This window comes from Aulonocara stuartgranti (genome assembly GCF_965226115.1).
Source record: "Aulonocara stuartgranti genome assembly, chromosome: 15".
Lineage (NCBI taxonomy): Eukaryota > Metazoa > Chordata > Actinopteri > Cichliformes > Cichlidae > Aulonocara > Aulonocara stuartgranti.
Genome location: NC_138951.1, coordinates 27,787,102 through 27,804,506, shown reverse-complemented (window position 1 = coordinate 27,804,506; position 17,405 = coordinate 27,787,102). Strand labels below are relative to the sequence as shown.

General features: G+C 46.4%; 3 protein-coding genes across 5 annotated transcripts in view; 1 reads left to right on the top strand and 2 right to left on the bottom strand.

Moving 5' to 3' along the window:
* LOC309688616 (protein Z-dependent protease inhibitor-like) overlaps positions 1-9,225 on the bottom strand; it is a 32,076-nt gene extending 22,851 nt beyond the window's left edge. The window contains exons 1-4 of one of the 2 annotated variants that reach the window (XM_082504478.1): positions 8,829-9,225; positions 2,311-2,487; positions 281-418; positions 2-199 (exon numbers count right to left, since the gene is read on the bottom strand). In XM_082504478.1, the coding sequence (XP_082360604.1) occupies positions 2-199; positions 281-418; positions 2,311-2,487; positions 8,829-8,871 (556 nt within the window). In that variant the 5' untranslated portion in view covers positions 8,872-9,225. The remainder of the gene's footprint in view (position 1; positions 200-280; positions 419-2,310; positions 2,488-8,828) is intronic. The other variant, XM_082504479.1, reaches the window with a different exon arrangement.
* Positions 2,399-17,404, top strand: LOC309688615 (transcription factor IIIB 90 kDa subunit-like). 2 transcript variants are annotated; one of them, XM_082504476.1, is made up of 19 exons: positions 2,399-2,886; positions 4,299-4,507; positions 5,352-5,432; positions 5,505-5,678; positions 7,974-8,005; positions 8,083-8,155; positions 14,501-14,650; positions 14,742-14,835; positions 14,915-15,041; positions 15,121-15,160; positions 15,256-15,351; positions 15,429-15,737; positions 15,822-15,883; positions 15,989-16,070; positions 16,141-16,193; positions 16,280-16,548; positions 16,651-16,702; positions 16,804-16,977; positions 17,058-17,404. In XM_082504476.1, exons 2-19 carry the CDS (start codon positions 4,324-4,326, stop codon positions 17,106-17,108), a joined length of 2,103 nt encoding a protein of 700 aa, XP_082360602.1. In that variant the 5' UTR covers positions 2,399-2,886; positions 4,299-4,323; the 3' UTR covers positions 17,109-17,404. The 2 variants fall into 2 exon arrangements, with proteins under 2 accessions (XP_082360602.1, XP_082360603.1); XM_082504477.1 differs by having other exon boundaries at positions 2,400-2,886; positions 16,800-16,977.
* Positions 8,386-14,268, bottom strand: LOC309688618 (BTB/POZ domain-containing protein 6-B-like). Its single transcript, XM_082504481.1, has 5 exons — positions 13,706-14,268; positions 12,955-13,218; positions 11,579-11,669; positions 11,371-11,489; positions 8,386-10,654 (listed from the first exon to the last, which is right to left on the bottom strand). Exons 2-5 carry the CDS (start codon positions 13,167-13,169, stop codon positions 9,622-9,624), a joined length of 1,458 nt encoding a protein of 485 aa, XP_082360607.1. The 5' UTR covers positions 13,170-13,218; positions 13,706-14,268; the 3' UTR covers positions 8,386-9,621.
* Position 17,405: the final 1 nt, after the last annotated feature.

Here is a 17,405-nt window from a genome sequence, read left to right as displayed (position 1 = left end):
CCTGCTCCCAGCCCTCCGTGCTCTGCTGGGTACTGCACCGAGAGGCTGAGCTGCAGGCCCACCTGAGTCTTGCCGGTGCCACTCTCTCCAGCCAGCTCAGTGATGCCCCCCACAGGCAAACCGCCCCTCAAAAGGCGGTCCAGAACTGGACAGCCGAGCCTGAGCTGGGCGCCAGACACGCCGTGCTGCAGCTGCTGTGCTGAACACATACACACACACACACTTGGTTAATGCATGATATCACATCACACAGTGTGTCCAGTAAGACTCTTCTCCTGACCTGTGATTGGAGGGTGCCTTCTGCAGACGGCAGCGGCAGCAGTGATCAGCTGCTGGACATCAGAGTTGGACAAACCGGTGAGTCTCTGCAGGTCTGGAGCAGAAGCACAAACCACATCCTTCACAGACTTTAGCTGAACTGCAGCAGGAGAAGCACAAGTGGTTACCGTGGAAACAATGGAAACAACCACAAAAAAAGGAAGTCCAAGCAATTCATCACATCTCTGAATCTTTGGTGTTCACTGTCTAATCTGTAATAATTTGAATGGATTCTTAAAAAGAGCCAGCTGTCTCAGCTAATTACAGGCCAACCTCTAACCTTCCTTTCATCTTAAACATTCTTGAAAGAGTAGTTGTCAAACAGCTAACAGATCATCTGCAGAGGAATAGCTTATTTGAAGAGTTTCAGTCAGGTTTCAGAGTTCATCACAGCACAGAAACAGCTTTAGTGAAGGTTACAAATGATCTTCTTATGGCCTCTGACAGTGGACTCATCTCTTTGCTTGTCCTGCTAGACCTCAATGCAGTGTTCGATACTGTCGACCATGATATCCTATTAGAACAATTAGAGGATGCTGTAGGTATTATGTAGGACTGCTTTCTTCCATTTGCACAATATCTCTAAAATTAGAGCTACCCTGTCTCAGAGTGATGCTGAAAAACTAGCTTATGCATTTATTACTTCTAGGCTGGTTCATTATTATGAAGATCTAGCAAAAACTCCCCGAAAATACCTTCAGTTATTTCAAAATGCTGTAGCAAGAGTACTGACAGGGACTAGAGAGAGAGAGAGATTAGTCTACACAGTTATAATATTTGGAATAACAAGGATATCCTATATAAAGAAAACTTTTTTCTTAGTTTAGGAACAACATTATTTTAGTCAACCAATTATTCGATTCAAATTGTATGCTTTTCTCATATGACGAATTTTGTCTACATTTCAATTTAAGATAAGATAAGATAAGATAAGATAGAACTTTATTAATCCCTCGGGTGGGTTCCTCTGGGAAATTCGATTTCCAAAAAAGCACAGCACCGACAGAAGTTACAGAGTTACAGAATATTATATATATATATATACACACACACACACACACACACACACACACACACATATATATATAAATACAGAGACAATATAAATAAAATATACGAAGGGGATAAATAGAATAAATAGGAATAAAAAATAAAAATACAAGTGAATTGCACATTTCAAGTATTGAGGTCTATTACTTGGAAAGGCTGCCGTCACTCCAGCGCCATCTTTACTAAAAGATATTTAGCAATAAATCATGACAATTATATTAAAGCATTTGGGTCTATACCTTCAGGGGTTTGTATGCTTTATAAGAATAAACACTAATATCCCTTCATACCACAGGCCACTGGCATCTCCAATACAAACTGTTGTTGGTAAGACTTCTGGCAGAGATTATGTGTTTTTATCTCAGAACATGTATTTAAAGGATTTGCACTGTTCTGAAACTACGTATTATTTGGGTTCCACAAAAACTAAAGACAATTCAACATTGATAACAGGTATATGATTAACTTGTTAATCTTAAAGGTTAAATTTCATATTCACAAATCCAAATGTTTAGGGAGACATCCCTCCTTTTATGTATACTCCTATGAGCTTTTATAATATCTAAATTCAATTAAGAATTCTACTAACCCCAAAGGCTATGGTTGTATGTGAAAAAATAAAGATCCTCCAATCTTTACTCTTTGGCTTAATCAGTTAAACTTCTCCCCTTAGCGTACCGGTATGCGTATTGTAGGTTCTGAAAAATGGTCGTTTGTTTGTTTGTGGTTTACAATTTCTTTAAGTACAACACCTTCAATGTAATACTGTTTTAATTCTACTTTGTACTGACCTTTAAATAAAGGTTTAAAAAGAGAGAAAAAAAACTATAGAGAGAGACCATATTTCTCCTATATTGGCTTCCCCTCAGTGGCTCCCTGTTAAATCCAGAATAGTTGGAATAACTGCAGATTAATAACATAAGATGAGCTCGGTGCTGTTACCTCTCCTCAGGGCAGCGCTGACCCGCGGGTGGAGCAGTAGTTGGTCGCAGTTCATCCCGCTGACCTCCGTCCGTCCGACTGTGTGTTTGTTTACATCAAAAGCGCCACTGCATCGAAAATAACCCGCCGAACGAGAAACGTCATCAGGCGGCGCCGGGTGGTACCGTTCAACACAGTCTGGGGGGAGGAGCGGGGTTATTTCTGGGTCAAAAGAAGTCGGTTTGTTTCATTGAGTCGAATCCAGATGATATAACATATTGGTGACGTGATAACAGTTACATTCGTTCAGGGTTTAATTATTAGGATTCAAATGCTTTCCTTTCCACACCCACGTCACCAACTCATGTCCTGTGCCTATTGAGTAACGTCACTCCAGCGCGCCACAGGAAGAAAACAAACTGCAATCTGAAAACAGTCAGTGATCAATAACTGATCAATAACCGTTATTAGCAGCCAATAAGGTGACCGGATGTGTTCTGGGACGGAACACTGTTTCTAACGGACCAGACTCTGAAGTTCTCCCGGTGAGTGGATCCAGATCTCTGGGAGAGGAGCTCCCCGGTCCCGGTGTTTCAGGTTAGCCGATTATATTTGTTTACATGTTCCAGGTGCAGCATCCGATGCTGATTAAAAATATTTAAATAAAGTTAGAGAAAAAAAAAACTCTGACTGGACTCCAACCTTTGTTTTTATGACATAAATCACAAACCGACATTTTCCTGCTAACGCCATTGAGCAGCTCAGCGGGAGTCTGAGTTCACCTGCTGCTGATATGGTGACAGGCCAGTGCTGGTCTGGGCATCAGGAAGCTGGTGATCCACTGGCAGGTGGAGGTGGGTGAGCTTCTGGTGGAACATGTCTGGGATGATGGTGTTGAAGGCCAAACTGAAACCCATGAACAGTATCTGGCGTGTGTCTCAGGTTGGTCGAGGTGATGCAGTATCTAGTGCAGACCCATAGTGACTGCATCGGATCGGCTGACCCGTTTGCCCAGTAGGCAACTTAGAGAGAACAGTCATCTTGATTTTAACATCAGGATAACAGCAACTTACCATCTTAGTGTTTCAATTTCTTCAAAATTAACAATAAAGGGCTCTGATGTAACACAACCATGCATTCAAGTGAGGAAATATCCCTTTCCATTTACGGCAATCTATCAAAAGTTAAGCAGAGTCTTCTTAACTCACAGCTTCCATGTTCTCTTCCATGTGTTGCATAAGGAGGCAAGCCAAAGAGGTGGAGTTAAATAGTATCCAACAAATTCACAGAGAACAGGATGTGATGTGTGGTGGTGTAGGGAAGTAGGAAAAGGTTTAAAACTTGTCATTTTAACTAAAAGTGATCTGCTGATCAGATTTGTTCTGAGCTGAGCCAATCAGACTGTTTCATACATGTAAACAGGTAACAGCTGCAACCAATAAGAGTCACCCAAGTTTGAATCACAGAGTTTTGAATCCTCTTTAAGACACACACACACACTGTCTGCTGTCTGTAATTATTAATGTCTGCAGTCACAGGTGGATGAAGGTGGGGGTGAAAGTGAATCAGGGATCTGCTCTGAGCTCTTTCTTGTTTGCAGTAGTAATGAACACACTGAAAGATGAGGTCAGGCTGGGGTCACTGTGGATGATAATGTCTGCAGATGATACTGTGACCTAAGGTGAGATTAGGGAGCAGGTGGAGGTATGAAAGAGTAGAAGCAAGATAGAATACATGAGTGTGAATGAGAGGGAGACAAGGTGGAAGGTGAACATGGAGAAGCAGAGGTAGTGGTAGAGGGTCGTCCATGTAGTGAAGGAGGACATGCAGAGGGTTGGTGTGACATAGGAGGAGATGGAGACATATGACTGGCTGAAATGTTGTATGAGTCATCATCAGTGAGTGTACAGTGGAGCTATCCTACACATGACAGTGACTTGTTTCCTGTGTTGACCTTCATACTCATCGTCATGTGAAAGTTTAATATTTAACCGGTCTCTCCACCTCAGGGACTGCTGACCTCTGACCTCCACCATGAGCTCCCGGGTGTGCAGGACCTGCGGGGGGTCTGATATTGACGTGGACCAGGCTCGTGGCAGCGCCGTGTGCACCAGCTGTGGTTCGGTTCTGGAGGACAACATCATCGTGTCCGAGGTCCAGTTTGTGGAGGGAAGCGGAGGCGTGTCGTCCGCCGTGGGACAGTTTGTGTCTGCTGATGGTGAGACGCCAACAGAGGCAGGTTAGGGTGGTTTAGGGTGAAACAGGAAGGGCTGGTAATCCGCAGCATCAGCAAGTTTCAGAGACCATGTGAGTTTGCTGAAGTCCATCCAGGTTTCACAGATACAGCTCAAGCAGGCTTCGGACGTCTCTCTGACCAGTTCAGGTAATTTAATTAGTGCCACGTTTTAGAAGAAAACATCATGAGAAACAAGTCGCTGTGTTTCAAAGCTTCTCATCCAGAATCAGAAACATGTCCACCTGAGCATTCCCCTCGTTGTAATTAATTGATGTCCATCATCCCATGATGCATTGAGTATTCTTCAGTCACTATGTGTTAATAGACCTTTCTGCACCGAAGCATACTTGTTATTAATCTCTGTCTCTCTTCCATAGCATGTCTTTTATCCTGTCTTCCTTCTCTCACCCCAAGTGGTCATGGCAAATGGCCACCCCTCCCTGAGCCTGCTTCTGCTGGAGGTTTCTTCCTGTTGAAAGGGAGTTTTTCATTCCCACTGTCACCAAAGTGCTCACTCATAGGGGGTTATATGATTGTTGGTTTTTTCTCTGTATGTATTATTGTAGGGTCTGCCTTACAATATAAAGTGCCTTGAGCCGACTGTTGTTGTGATTTTGCGTTATATAAATAAAATTGAATTGAATTTTTAAAGTCAGTAAACACGTTTGCTATACAATCATTCCACCCTAGAATGAACACTCAACTTTGACTTCATGCCTGTGATGAGTGTCTAACACTAACCTGTCTTTACCCAAAATGCTCTGCAGCAACTACAGTGTCAAAAGTCAAAGTCCTCTGAACAGCTGTCTTTCTGCCTGCCCATCAGGTCCCGTTAAAGCGCCACTTCTTGGTTCTGGTTTCCACACCAGCGTTGGTAAAGAGTCGCGAGCCCAGACACTTCAGAACGGTGAGTCCTTTGACTGTTTGGGGGCAGGGTGTCCAGGTGAGCCACAGGTGTAACGAGCCTGTGTGTGTGCAGGTAAGCGTCAGATCCAGCAGCTGGGCAGTCAGTTGCAGCTCAACCAGCACTGCCTCGACACCGCCTTCAACTTCTTCAAGCTAGTCGTCAGCAAACACCTGACCCGGGGCCGCAAGACAGAGCACGTCATCGCTGCCTGCCTCTACCTTGTGTGCCGCACTGAGGGCACGCCACGTATCCTAGCAACCACTCTGACCCACTGAGCATGTGCAAACTGCCGAGACAAACCTGAACTCTGAAACCGCGATGGCCTACAGTCAGTTTACATGCAGCCAGGTGAACCACTGAACTGGTTTCCTCACCTGTAGCTCAGGTGTGCAGCTCATCTCCTCTTTTAAAACTACCGTATTTTCACGACCATAAGGCGCACTTAAAAGTCTTAGATTTTCTTCAAAAAGTACGGCGCGCCCTATAGCGCAGTGCGCCCTGTGTGTTGTAAGGAGGACGTAGTAGAGAACACCATGAGAACGCTAAAGGGTGAAGTGTGAGCGTTGATCGTATATACCGGACAATCGCACATACCTGTATAAAAGGACAGGTATGTGCATTATGTGGAACATCGTTGTTTTAACAACCCTGAAAATGGCAAAGAGACACGCTTATGAAGCACAGTTTAAACTGAAGGCCATCAGCTATGCGGAGGAACATGGAAATCGAGCAGCCGCGAGAGAATTTAAGATTAACGAATCGATGGTTTGCAAATGGAGGAAGCTAGAAAACAAGCTCCGGCAGGTCAAGAAAACGCAGCTGAGTTTCCGCGGACATAAGGCGAGGTGGCCCAAGTTGGAGGAAAGACTCGAGCGGTGGATCATCGAGCAAAGAACGAGCGGGAGAAGCGTTTCGACGGTCACCATTCGGCTAAAAGCAGTTTCACTAGCTGAAGAGATGAACATTGAACATTTCCAAGGAGGTCCGTCTTGGTGCTTTCGTTTTATGAAACGGTGCCATTTTTCCATCCGGACCAGGACTACGGTAGCGCAGCAACTTCCAGCGGATTATAAGGAAAAGCTGGCCATCTTCCGCAGCAAACACATCGGCGACAAAAACATCCAGCCCAGCCACATCACAAACATGGACGAGGTCCCGCTCACTTTTGACATCCCGGTGAGTCACACTGTGGAGAAGAAGGGGACCAGCACGGTAGCGATACGCACAACGGGGTATGAAAAGTCTTCTTTTACTGTTGTGCTTGGCTGCCATGCTAATGGACAGAAACTGCCGCCTATGGTGATTTTTAAGCGAAAGACTTTGCCTAAAGAGAAGTTTCCAGCAGGAATCATAATTAAGGCAAATGAAAAGGGCTGGATGGATGAGGAAATGATGAAAGAGTGGCTGAGGGAGGTGTATGTAAGGAGACCAGGTGGTTTTTTCCACGCATCACCATCGCTCTTAATCTGTGACTCTATGCGTGCCCCTCTCACAGCCGATGTGAAAAAACTAGTGAAACAAATGAACTGTGAGCTTGCTGTCATTCCGGGAGGCCTGACAAAGGAACTCCAACCGCTGGGCATCGGTGTGAACCGCCCGTTCAAAGTAAGACTGCGAGCGGCCTGGGAGCGATGGATGACCGTTGGGGACCACAGTTTCACCAAGAGTGGAAGGCAGCGCCGGGCGAGTTACGCCACAATTTGCCAATGGATTGTAGATGCTTGGGCTAACATGTCTGCTGGCACTGTTGTTCGAGCTTTCGCAAAAGCCGGCATCATTTCCGAGGAGCCGCACGGCACGGAAAGTGACTCTGACGGTGAAGAAAGTGAACCTGGCATGTTTGATGGAGATTTAGCGCAGCTGTTCAATTCAGACACAGAGGATGAGGACTTCGATGGGTTTGATTGATGATAAAAATGTGAGTACCAAACTTTGTTTTGCTCCTGCTTTATTTTTAAATACGCACACTTGTATGCTTGTATGTTGTTGATGATGACGATTACTGGTAATAAAAATGTGAGTACCAAACTTTGTTTTGCTCCTGCTTTATTTTTAAATATGCACACTTGTATGCTTGTGTGTTGTTGATGATGACGATTACCGGTAACAGAAATGTGAGTAAGGTACCGAACTCAGGTTTGCTCCCGCTTTATTTTTAAATATGCATACAGTACTTGTATGCGCCCTATGATCCAGTGCGCCTTATGTGTGTGTTAAATACAGTAATGGCACACATAACTGAGACTGCGCCTTTTAGTACAGTGCGTCTTATGGTCGTGAAAATACGGTATGAGGAGAAAGACATCAGATTTTCATCAGCTGCAGGTGGATGCAGGTTTGTCACAGGAACTGATCCATCAGCGGTACATTCAGATGTCCATCACCCTAATGTGCTGCAGATGTTCTGCTGTTTAAGGTGATCAGAAACACCTGGAACCAGTGATTTACAATTTTAAATCAAACACAAACGTGATAAAAACACAGAGGTTACAGGCTTCATTCTGACCTTTCATCTCCTGGTTTTCCTTATACAAGCCTCAGACATGCTGCTGGACCTCAGCGATCTGCTGCAGGTAAGACCGAGCCTCAGCTACTCTCAGTGGAATCTCAGTGGTGTCATTAAGGTGTGAGCTCTATGCTGTGTGTCCAGGTAAATGTCTACATCTTGGGAAAGACCTTCCTGCTGCTGGCTCGTGAGCTCTGCATCAATGCTCCCGCCATTGGTGAGCTATTTACTCATTGTATTTATTTAAAGCACACAACACTGGAAAAGCAGAGAATGCAGTCTCACAGATGATTTAAAGTGTGATAAACATGTGCAACATGTGCTGACATCCAGAAATAAACTGTAAATAAAAAAAAAACAAAAAAAAAACCACCAATCACATTTATCAGTTTCAACTTTATATTTTTTGTCTGCAATGCTTTTCTACTGAATACAGGCTTGAAATAATTTGTTGTTGCATTCAAATTTTTTATTTCCGTTTTACACGTGTGACCTTGAACACAACAAGTAAAATTCATTATCCACAGCACAAAAAAAGTTGAAAATCCCCCACAGTGTGAGATAGGGATGGGTATCGTTTAGGTTTTATCCGATACCGGTGCCAAATCGGTACTTTTGAAACGGTGCCGGTGCTTAAACGGTGCTCGAACCGGTGCTTAAAGAATGGAGAACACAAACTTTGTCCAAAAACCTCTCGTGTTTAACTGTTTCCCACTTTTTCTTTGGTCATTTTAGCCTTTTTGGCCAGGGTGAAGGGAGTATCTGCCATCAAACAAGAAGACAGCCGCATGTAGCTATGATGATGTTTGCTAGTTCACCTTACATGCATTAATGTAATAACGTGGTTAGCCTACTCAACGTAAATTACACACGGACAACAAGCTACTCACGCAGAGAAGAACGGCTGCTGCTGCCATCATCATCCGTCATCATTTCTGCTACACTGGCAGGGCTAGGGGCCAGGACTCTATTCTTCGGGTGTTTGGGGGATGTTGCTCCGGGTCCGATAACTGGCAACCCACCCGACGTGCACGGTGTGAGGTCTCGCAGCAAGCTATCAAATACGGCGCATTTCTCGGCTTTTAAAAAAAACGCTATGCGTCGCCAGCTGTTTAATCGGATTCTTGGTGTTACCTCCTTTGACAGTATCACAGTATCAGCTTAAAGCACTTGTTGCAGGCTGCTGAGTTTTCATATTTTGCTGTGAAGTACAGCCAGACTTTTGACCGCTTCGCCTTGGACATTTTTAATCTGTAGCTCTGCTCTAACAGAACGTACGTACCTGGCCCCGCCTACTATCCTCGGAAACGTAAAATGATTGGCTAGAAGTGTATCACAGCTCAGGAAAAAAAAGCACCGAAATGTGCGCTGCTTTTCGGTCTGGTTACTACCGTTTATGTCAGAACCGGTGCCATGATGACACCGGTACCCATCCCTAGTGTGAGACCACATAGCCACATCTAGTGGCAGCAGCAGAAAAACTACAACTTCCTTTATTCATTTTCTCAAATATTCAGGAGACTTTAATATACACCAAACACTTCTAAAAACCTGACAGCCAATCAGCTCTCAGGTCCACGGCATTGTTCAATCAGCTGCCAATTTCCAATTGCCAGGTCCGTTGATTGAATCTGAGCTCCAGGCTCCGACTTCCTGCCTGTTGGCTGAATCCCTGGGTCCAGTTCAACAGTAGAAGATGAGCTCTGGGATCTGCCCCCCCTGCACCCCAGTGCCATTGGTACTGTCTGATGAGCACTGGAACTGGAAGGTCACTTTCCCACACTGCACTTCAGTCATCCCCTCCTGGCCAAAGTAACTCAGCTCGTTTCCGTCCAGGACGGCACTGACTGTGTAGAAGGTGTCCTGCTCTACCTGCACCGGGTGCTCGAACCACACCGGGAAGGTGCTGCTTGACCCATCTGACAGAAACTTGTTGAGATTCTGGGCTAGAACAGTTCCCTGCCTCTTCAATTCAATCCTCACAACGTACTCTGCCTTCCCACCACTGGAACCGTACAGACCAAGTCCAGCTACAAAAATCCTGCGATCCACGGCAAACTGGATGCTGTCACAGCGCCCCCTGTAGCGCCACTGGTTGCTCCGGTAGGCTGAGGATTGGAAGCGGTGGCACCTCTGTGGCAGTAGCCCCGCCCGCTTCACAGTGGGGAATTCCAGCCTGGGTTTGTTGGTAGCAGTGAACCACAGAAAGACGTCGTGGGCCTCTTTGAGCGTCAACACATCCGACTGCGCTGCCCCATCTGCAAACTCCTGCAGTGTCATGGAAGGGAATCGGACCAGGTACAGGGCCTTACCAAGCACCGTGCGTTGATTCCTGGGGTTCACTGTCAAGCCCTGCCGCCGACACTCTGCCGCCGCCCAGCACAGCAGTGCCTGAAACACCACGATCTCGCGGGTGTTGAGTGTTTCTCTCTGCAGGATTATCTCCAGCGTGAGCAAGTCGATCTCACAGAAACCTTCAGAGCGCAGAGCGAGTTCGGCTTGAGCGTCGATCACCTCCCAGCAGTGCTGCGTCAGTTCCGGCTCCTCAAACAGCCGACTCTGAGACAGCAGCACACAGGCATTCTTTGCCTCAAGGCTCGTCTCCAAGAAGGCTACGCAGGCCCTCGCCAGAGCAGGGACAATATACTTCTTAGCAGCATATAGCGTGGCGAGCACGGTATCAGCCTCCAACTCAATCTCATCGCTGTACATGTACCTGAGATAGAGAAAATAGTAGGATGAGGTCATGTTTCGACAAAAATTGTACAACACGCGGCATCCATAGCTGACTGTAGTGGGTTTGTGTACCACCACAGTGGAGCAGAAACAGAAGTTACCTCAATGTTATCAACATGATGGATTGTGAAATCTGGTCTGTGGTCCCTTTTCTCAAGCTACACCATAAACTACAACGCCTGCCTTACTCTCCTGTCCCTTCAACCAAATCCTGCTTCAAGAAACAAAATCACTGGAGCTGAACTCCTTCTGCCCAGCCCACGGTGTCTACAGTCTTTAAGCACGTCCCACCACAAACCTCCACCCTACCTCAGATCCTGCCACAGAACACTTTTCAATTTGGTCGAAACACTAATGGCGGTACTCAGATCTGCACTGAAAAAGATTTCATAGTCACGTTCAGGAGTCAAGTGTTCAGGATACTAACAAAACTTTTTATGTTTTGTAATAATTTTTTTCTGTCAGACAACGTTTTCTCAGATTGTAGTTCTGTGAAGCCTGTGCCTCTCTGATTCCATTGCTATCCTAGCCTTTATCCTTCTATCCTAGCCCAATGAGGCACACTAGAAAGGCAGCTGTAGCTCCACATGAGGCAGAATGCAAAGCTGGGGGTCATCCGAGTGAAGGAGACTACTTTCAGGACTCTGCTTGCTGCTAATTCACTAACAGTGGGCCTGGTCTTGATTTCTGACTCACTTTAAGAGGATGAGAAAAGCAGCCGGCTCAACATCAGGGATCTGGATCACAGACTGTCCCTCTGCCAGATCTCCATAAAACATGGCTCCAAACACCGAGCTGCCCACCGCCAGGACGTACTGCCATACAGAGGAATCCATTAGAATCTGGACCACAGCATCAAACCGTATGCTCTGGATCAAAGTGTCAGTGGGAACAGGTTCTGTACCTTATGAGCAGGCACTGTCTGAGTCTCTCCTGAAGAACCGACAATGAAGTGGACATCAGCCATCTGCTCATTGTTGAACATCAGAGCGTTCCTGCAGCCACACAACATAATCAACAGACAACAGCAAAGTACAAGGACAACAACAGACTCGGGTTAGCACATCACATTTCTTAGTAGCTAACATAGCCAAAAATGCAGAATGATGATAAAGCTGAATGTATGCAGACCCCAGCCCAGCAGCCAGAGCCTGAACTTCAACACATGAGGACATGCAGGAATGGCAAGATTGCTCAGAAGTCCTGCCATTAATTAATGCTTCAATCTTAAATATGGTCAACCTATCTCTATTAATCAGCTATGTATCACAGGCCTTCAAGCTGGTAGTAGTTAAACCGTTGCCTAAAACGCCATTTCTAGACCCACCGGTGTTAGCTAATTATAGGCCAATCCCCAACCTTCCTTTCATATTAAAAATTCTTGAAAGAGTAGTTGTCAAAGAACTAACACATCAACTGCAGAGGAATGGCTTATTTGAAGAGTTTCAGTCAGTTTTCAGAGCTCATCGCAGCACAGAAACAGCTTTAGTGAAGGTTACAATTGATGAGGGTTCTGTTATCATCAAGAGACATAGCATACATTTTCACTGCTATGCAGATGACACAGCTTTATCTATCCATGAAACTGGATAACATTGACCTCCACTCATCCCCAGCTGTTCACAGCAAATGGTAAAATGGTAAATGGCCTGTATTTATATAGCGCTTTACTAGTCCCTAAGGACCCCAAAGCGCTTTACATATCCAGTCATCCACCCATTCACACACACATTCACACACTGGTGATGGCAAGCTACATTGTAGCCACAGCCACCCTGGGGCGCACTGACAGAGGCGAGGCTGCCGGACACTGGCGCCACCGGGCCCTCTGACCACCACCAGCAGATGGTCACCCCTCTGTGAGCCTGGTTCTGCTAGAGGTTTGTTCCTGTTAAAAGGGAATTTTTTCTTCCCACTGTCACCAAAGCACTTACTCATAGGGGGTCATATGATTAATGGGGTTTTCTCTTTCTTTTTTGTGAAACTAGATGTTACAATCCCTGATATGGGATTGTAACATCTAGTCACTTTACTTAAACAATATAAAGCACCTTAAGGCAACAGTTGTTGTAATTTAGGACTGTAAAATTAACATTGAATTGGATGGGGCTTTGTGTTGGGGCTGTGTTAGCAACAAACATTTTAATGTCCTTTAGATGAAAAAGAAGCAATGTCTGCATAGTCAATTTGTTGTCCTCTTATTGTTGTTGTTTATCTCTCTGACTGCTTGTGGTTGTTGGTGGTGGGGTTTTTTTTGGGGTTTTTTTTTTTTTTTTTTACCTTTCTCTGAGGGTGGGGTGGGAAGCTTGCCAGCTGTCTGTTTCCTCCGGGTTCCCGTCATGGTTATTTGGCTGTGAGGCGGCAATGCCGCTGTCTCCACAGATGTCTTCGGCAGTCAGCTGCAGGTCGCTCACCTGAATGAAGCTCTTCTTCACCTCCAGAACCTCCACCTCCTCGTCTTGAGGGAGACTGGTGGAGAACAGCTCGGCTGCCATGTCCTCCTCAGAAAGCAGGCAGAGTCAGCAGTCACAGCATCGCAGCCTGCTGTGGGTCAGAGAGAGCGGGATGTTATGATCCACAGAGATTATGATCCAGATTATCTGACAGCAGAGCGTCTCCTTTGTCCTAAAGCACAGACAACTGACAGCAGCTGCAGGCTCATCATAATCTGGATTATCTGATCGCTGATATCATTCATCTGAGGGTGTCCAGGTGTGTTTACTAAGGCGGTCTGTAATGCTTCACCTGTCTGCGCTGCGGTCATTGATCTCTGATCACTAACATGGATCCAGCTAATAAACAGTATCTAACCCGCAGAGGTGTGGATTCAGCAGACCGCTGTTATTATTAACATCAGTGTGGCCCAGAAAGCCACGCCCACCACATCTGTTTATCTTCAGCGAACAGGAGATCGGGTCTCTGTCCGGTAACAATCGATCATCACTAATCACAGCTCTGAGTACCGATCACGTACCAGATTCTCAGCGTTGGACCTGTGGCGCGTGTCATGGAGCTTTGGTATGCGGGTTACCTGTGTGACGTCTGCCGTCCCCGCGTCCTTCCGCTGTAAACGTTAAAAACGAGCAGATCGCTGCAGCCTGCCTCCGGCCGCCATCTTACACCGTAGTACCGCCTTCACCACCGCTCCGCACTGCAAGAGGGCAGCAGAGCGCGGGAAAAGAACGCAGCCATCGAGCAACCGCAAATGTTTTCATGAACACCAAACACGGAAGTGTGTCCGTATGTTTATGTTTGCTACGTACAGTGTGTGGTGATGTCTGTGTCCAAGCCACTGTTATGAAGAAAAAAAAAATACTAAGCGTGTTAACAAGCAGTCTCTCTCACTCACACACACACACACACACACACACACACGGAAATGCAGCTTCTGAGTGCAGAAGCGGCTCAGTGGATGCTGAACACTGGGATAGTGTGAACACACCTCACGTGCGGTGTAATTTCAGTATCCTTGGTGATTATTGAGGGTTTGCAGTCATGAGGGGAATCTCCCACATAGTTTCTGCAGTCTCTGATATGATGTGTGATCAGTGTAACTCACAGCTAACTTACAGAGCCCTGATGCGGATTCAATCATTCAGGTAAAGAAATCCCAGAAAGCTGATTCAGTTCTGGATTTAACAGTCAACAGTAAATGTAGTGGGCGGAGCTGGACACAAGGCCTTTAACTTAAGTTGAACTTAAGTTTGAATACTGTTTATAAATCTCTGCTGATGCCACAACAAAAAAGCGATCTTTTGCCTGCTGATGAACTTTGACCCTGTGTGGCCACGTTTATTAACATTGAAGCACTCCTTCCCCTCCTCAGACCCCTGTCTGTACATTCCTCGCTTTGCGCACATGTTGGAGTTTGGGGCGAAGACTCATGAGGTTTCCATGACGGCTCTTCGTCTTGTACAGAGGATGAAGAGGGACTGGATGCACACAGGACGCCGACCCTCTGGACTCTGTGGAGCAGGTGCAACCTGGAATTTGTCACTATAGCAACAAACGTCAGCGGCAATGTGCATGAAGCAGACATTAACACTCCTTCTCTTCCTCCTCCTCAGCACTCCTGGTAGCAGCTCGGATGCATAAGTTTCGGCGTTCAGTGAAGGACGTGATTGGCGTGGTGAAGGTCTGCCAGACCACACTGAGGAAGAGGTGAGCCCCACAAATACCTGAATACACCTGACCCCCACCAAAACAGGAAGCAGATCTCAGCGCCTTTCCCTCCCTGCAGGTTAACTGAGTTTGAGGACACGCCCACCAGTCAGCTGACCATTGATGAGTTCATGAGAGTAGATCTGGAGCAGGAGTGCGACCCCCCCTCATTCACTGCTGCACAGCACAAAGCCAAAATGCAGCAGGTACATCTTTGTCTCTGATTGGCTGCAGCAGCTAGGTGTCCAATTAGCTAACCACTCTGTGCTTCCTGGTTTCTTGCAGTTAGAGCAGGAGCTGGCTAAGAAACTGGATGAGGTCGAAGGTCAGTTTGTCTTTTTTACCTGGGTGGGCTGCCTCAGATGAGAGGGGGTTACGTATTGAATCTTTGAATCACAGTGCATTTCCTGTCATCATCAGGAGAGATCAGCTGCTACAAAGACGAGATTGAAACCGAGCTGGAGAAGAGTCGGCCCAAACTCAGAGGAATCTACGCCGCTTACACCAAAGAAGTTGGTCAGTTCTTTGGGTTACCTGACTGTCTCACCATGCCCACACAGTCACTCAGCTGCTCCCACCTTTTCTGTTTTCAGACCCCGAGGACAACGGCGAGGTTTTGTCAATGCCATCAGAGCCCGAGGAGGTTGAGAGCGAAGATGTGGAATTACAAGCGGCCACCCACCACCTGACTGAGGACTTCCTGTGTCAGGTGATCCAGGAGGAGGAGGTACGTGGCATGAAGGGAGATCCGGTGGCAGAGCCAGAGAAGGAGTCGATGGGACCACACCGTCAGGCTGCCTCTCTGACCTCCATTCTGGGAAAACTGCCAAGCGCCGCCAGCCTGAGCCTCCAGCAGACTTTCCAGACCTCGGACACATCAGAGAGTGGCGAGAAAGATCTCGGTGAGGATAACGACTGTAACAGAATGGTGACATCACCATTAGATCATAGGGCAGTTAGAAATCAAGCTCTGCGTTTACCTTCAGGTGACCACCCACAGAGCGAGGAGCTGGACCTGGAAGGTATTGATGATCAAGAGATCGATAAGGTCAGTTCACAGTTCTACAGGTACAAAGATACCTGAGCAACTTTTACTGTGAAAGGACCCAACTGCACGTGCTCTTTTCTGATTGGCCTGTTCTGTGTGATACAGTACATCCTAAATGAGAAGGAGGTTCAGGTGAAGACGGAGCTGTGGATGAAGCAGAACGCCGAATACCTGAAGGAGCAGAAAGGTGCTCATCAGCAATCATTGATGGGTGTTATTGATTACTGATTCTGATTGATTTGTTTTTGTGTTTCCAGAGAAACAGGAGCGGATAAACAAAGAGAAGGAGGAGGGCACCTACAAGGAGAAGGTGAGTGAAACCAGCATCCACTCAAGAGCCTCACCTGAAGCTCCACCCACCTAATCTGTGACCCCATGTGGTGAATATTTTGTCAGAAGAAGAAGAAGTCTAAGAAGCGGGACCAGATCGAGGCATTGACAGCGGGCGAGGCGATTGAGAGAATGTTAGAGAAGAAGAAGATCTCCAGTAAGATCAACTACGATGTCCTTAGAGATCTTAACCGAGGAACAGGAAGTCCGACCAGGTCCCCCGACCACACCCCCGATACCACCGTAGCACGAAAACGACTCAACCGCCGCCGGCGCAGGAAGACCAGTGACAGTAACCAAGACCTTGCAGCCAACACCAGCATTATGGGCAAGAGGTATCTCAACTGATCTGATCTCTCAATAACCTGTCATCAGTAATGAATATTCTTCAACCTGTCCTCCACGCTATCCTGATGTTCTCTCTCCTGCTCTTTCAGGTTCCGCCACCTCATTTCCTCCACACCAAAGAAGAAGAAAACAGCTCATCAGGTGCGCATCCTCCTTGCATGTCTCACCTGTGTGTCCTTCCTCACCTCTCGTACCTGTTACTCCCTCTTACCTGGTTTACCTGATGTTAATCTTTCAGGTAGAGAGAACAGTCACAGTGGTTACAGAAACAGAAACACCAGCAGAGACTGAGTCCAACCCACCCCTTGACTCTGCAGCAGAAACAAGCCCCACCCTCCCAACTGCTCCATCCCCCATGGAGGAGGAAGAGGAAGAGGAGGAGGAGGAGTGTGTTAGCGCTCTGCAGCTGGTGGGAGGTTAGTCCAGACTTTTATTCTCAAAATCATTACAGTAACATTGATTGATTTCATTGATTTTATTGATTTGCGTCATCCAGATTACGGTTGTGATGCAGATGAGGAGGAGATCTTTTGACTCCGCTTGCTGACCTTTTGACCCAACTGAAGAAACTCCATCCAGGCTCCAGAGCCAAGGCAGCTGATCCATATCTCACAGATCAATAACCAGTGTCAAGGGAATGAGTTACTGATCGGTTTTTATTTGCCCTTTAATTGATCCGTGATCATTTTTATTGATCCTCCTACTGAGGTTTTTAGACGCTTTTGTATTGACGTTAAAACCAGCTGTGTGTGTGTATGTAATTGTGTGTGTTTGTTGATCCTGTATTTCAATACAAACAAACAATAAGACAAACATTCCTTCACAATAAAGAAACTGACAGTGG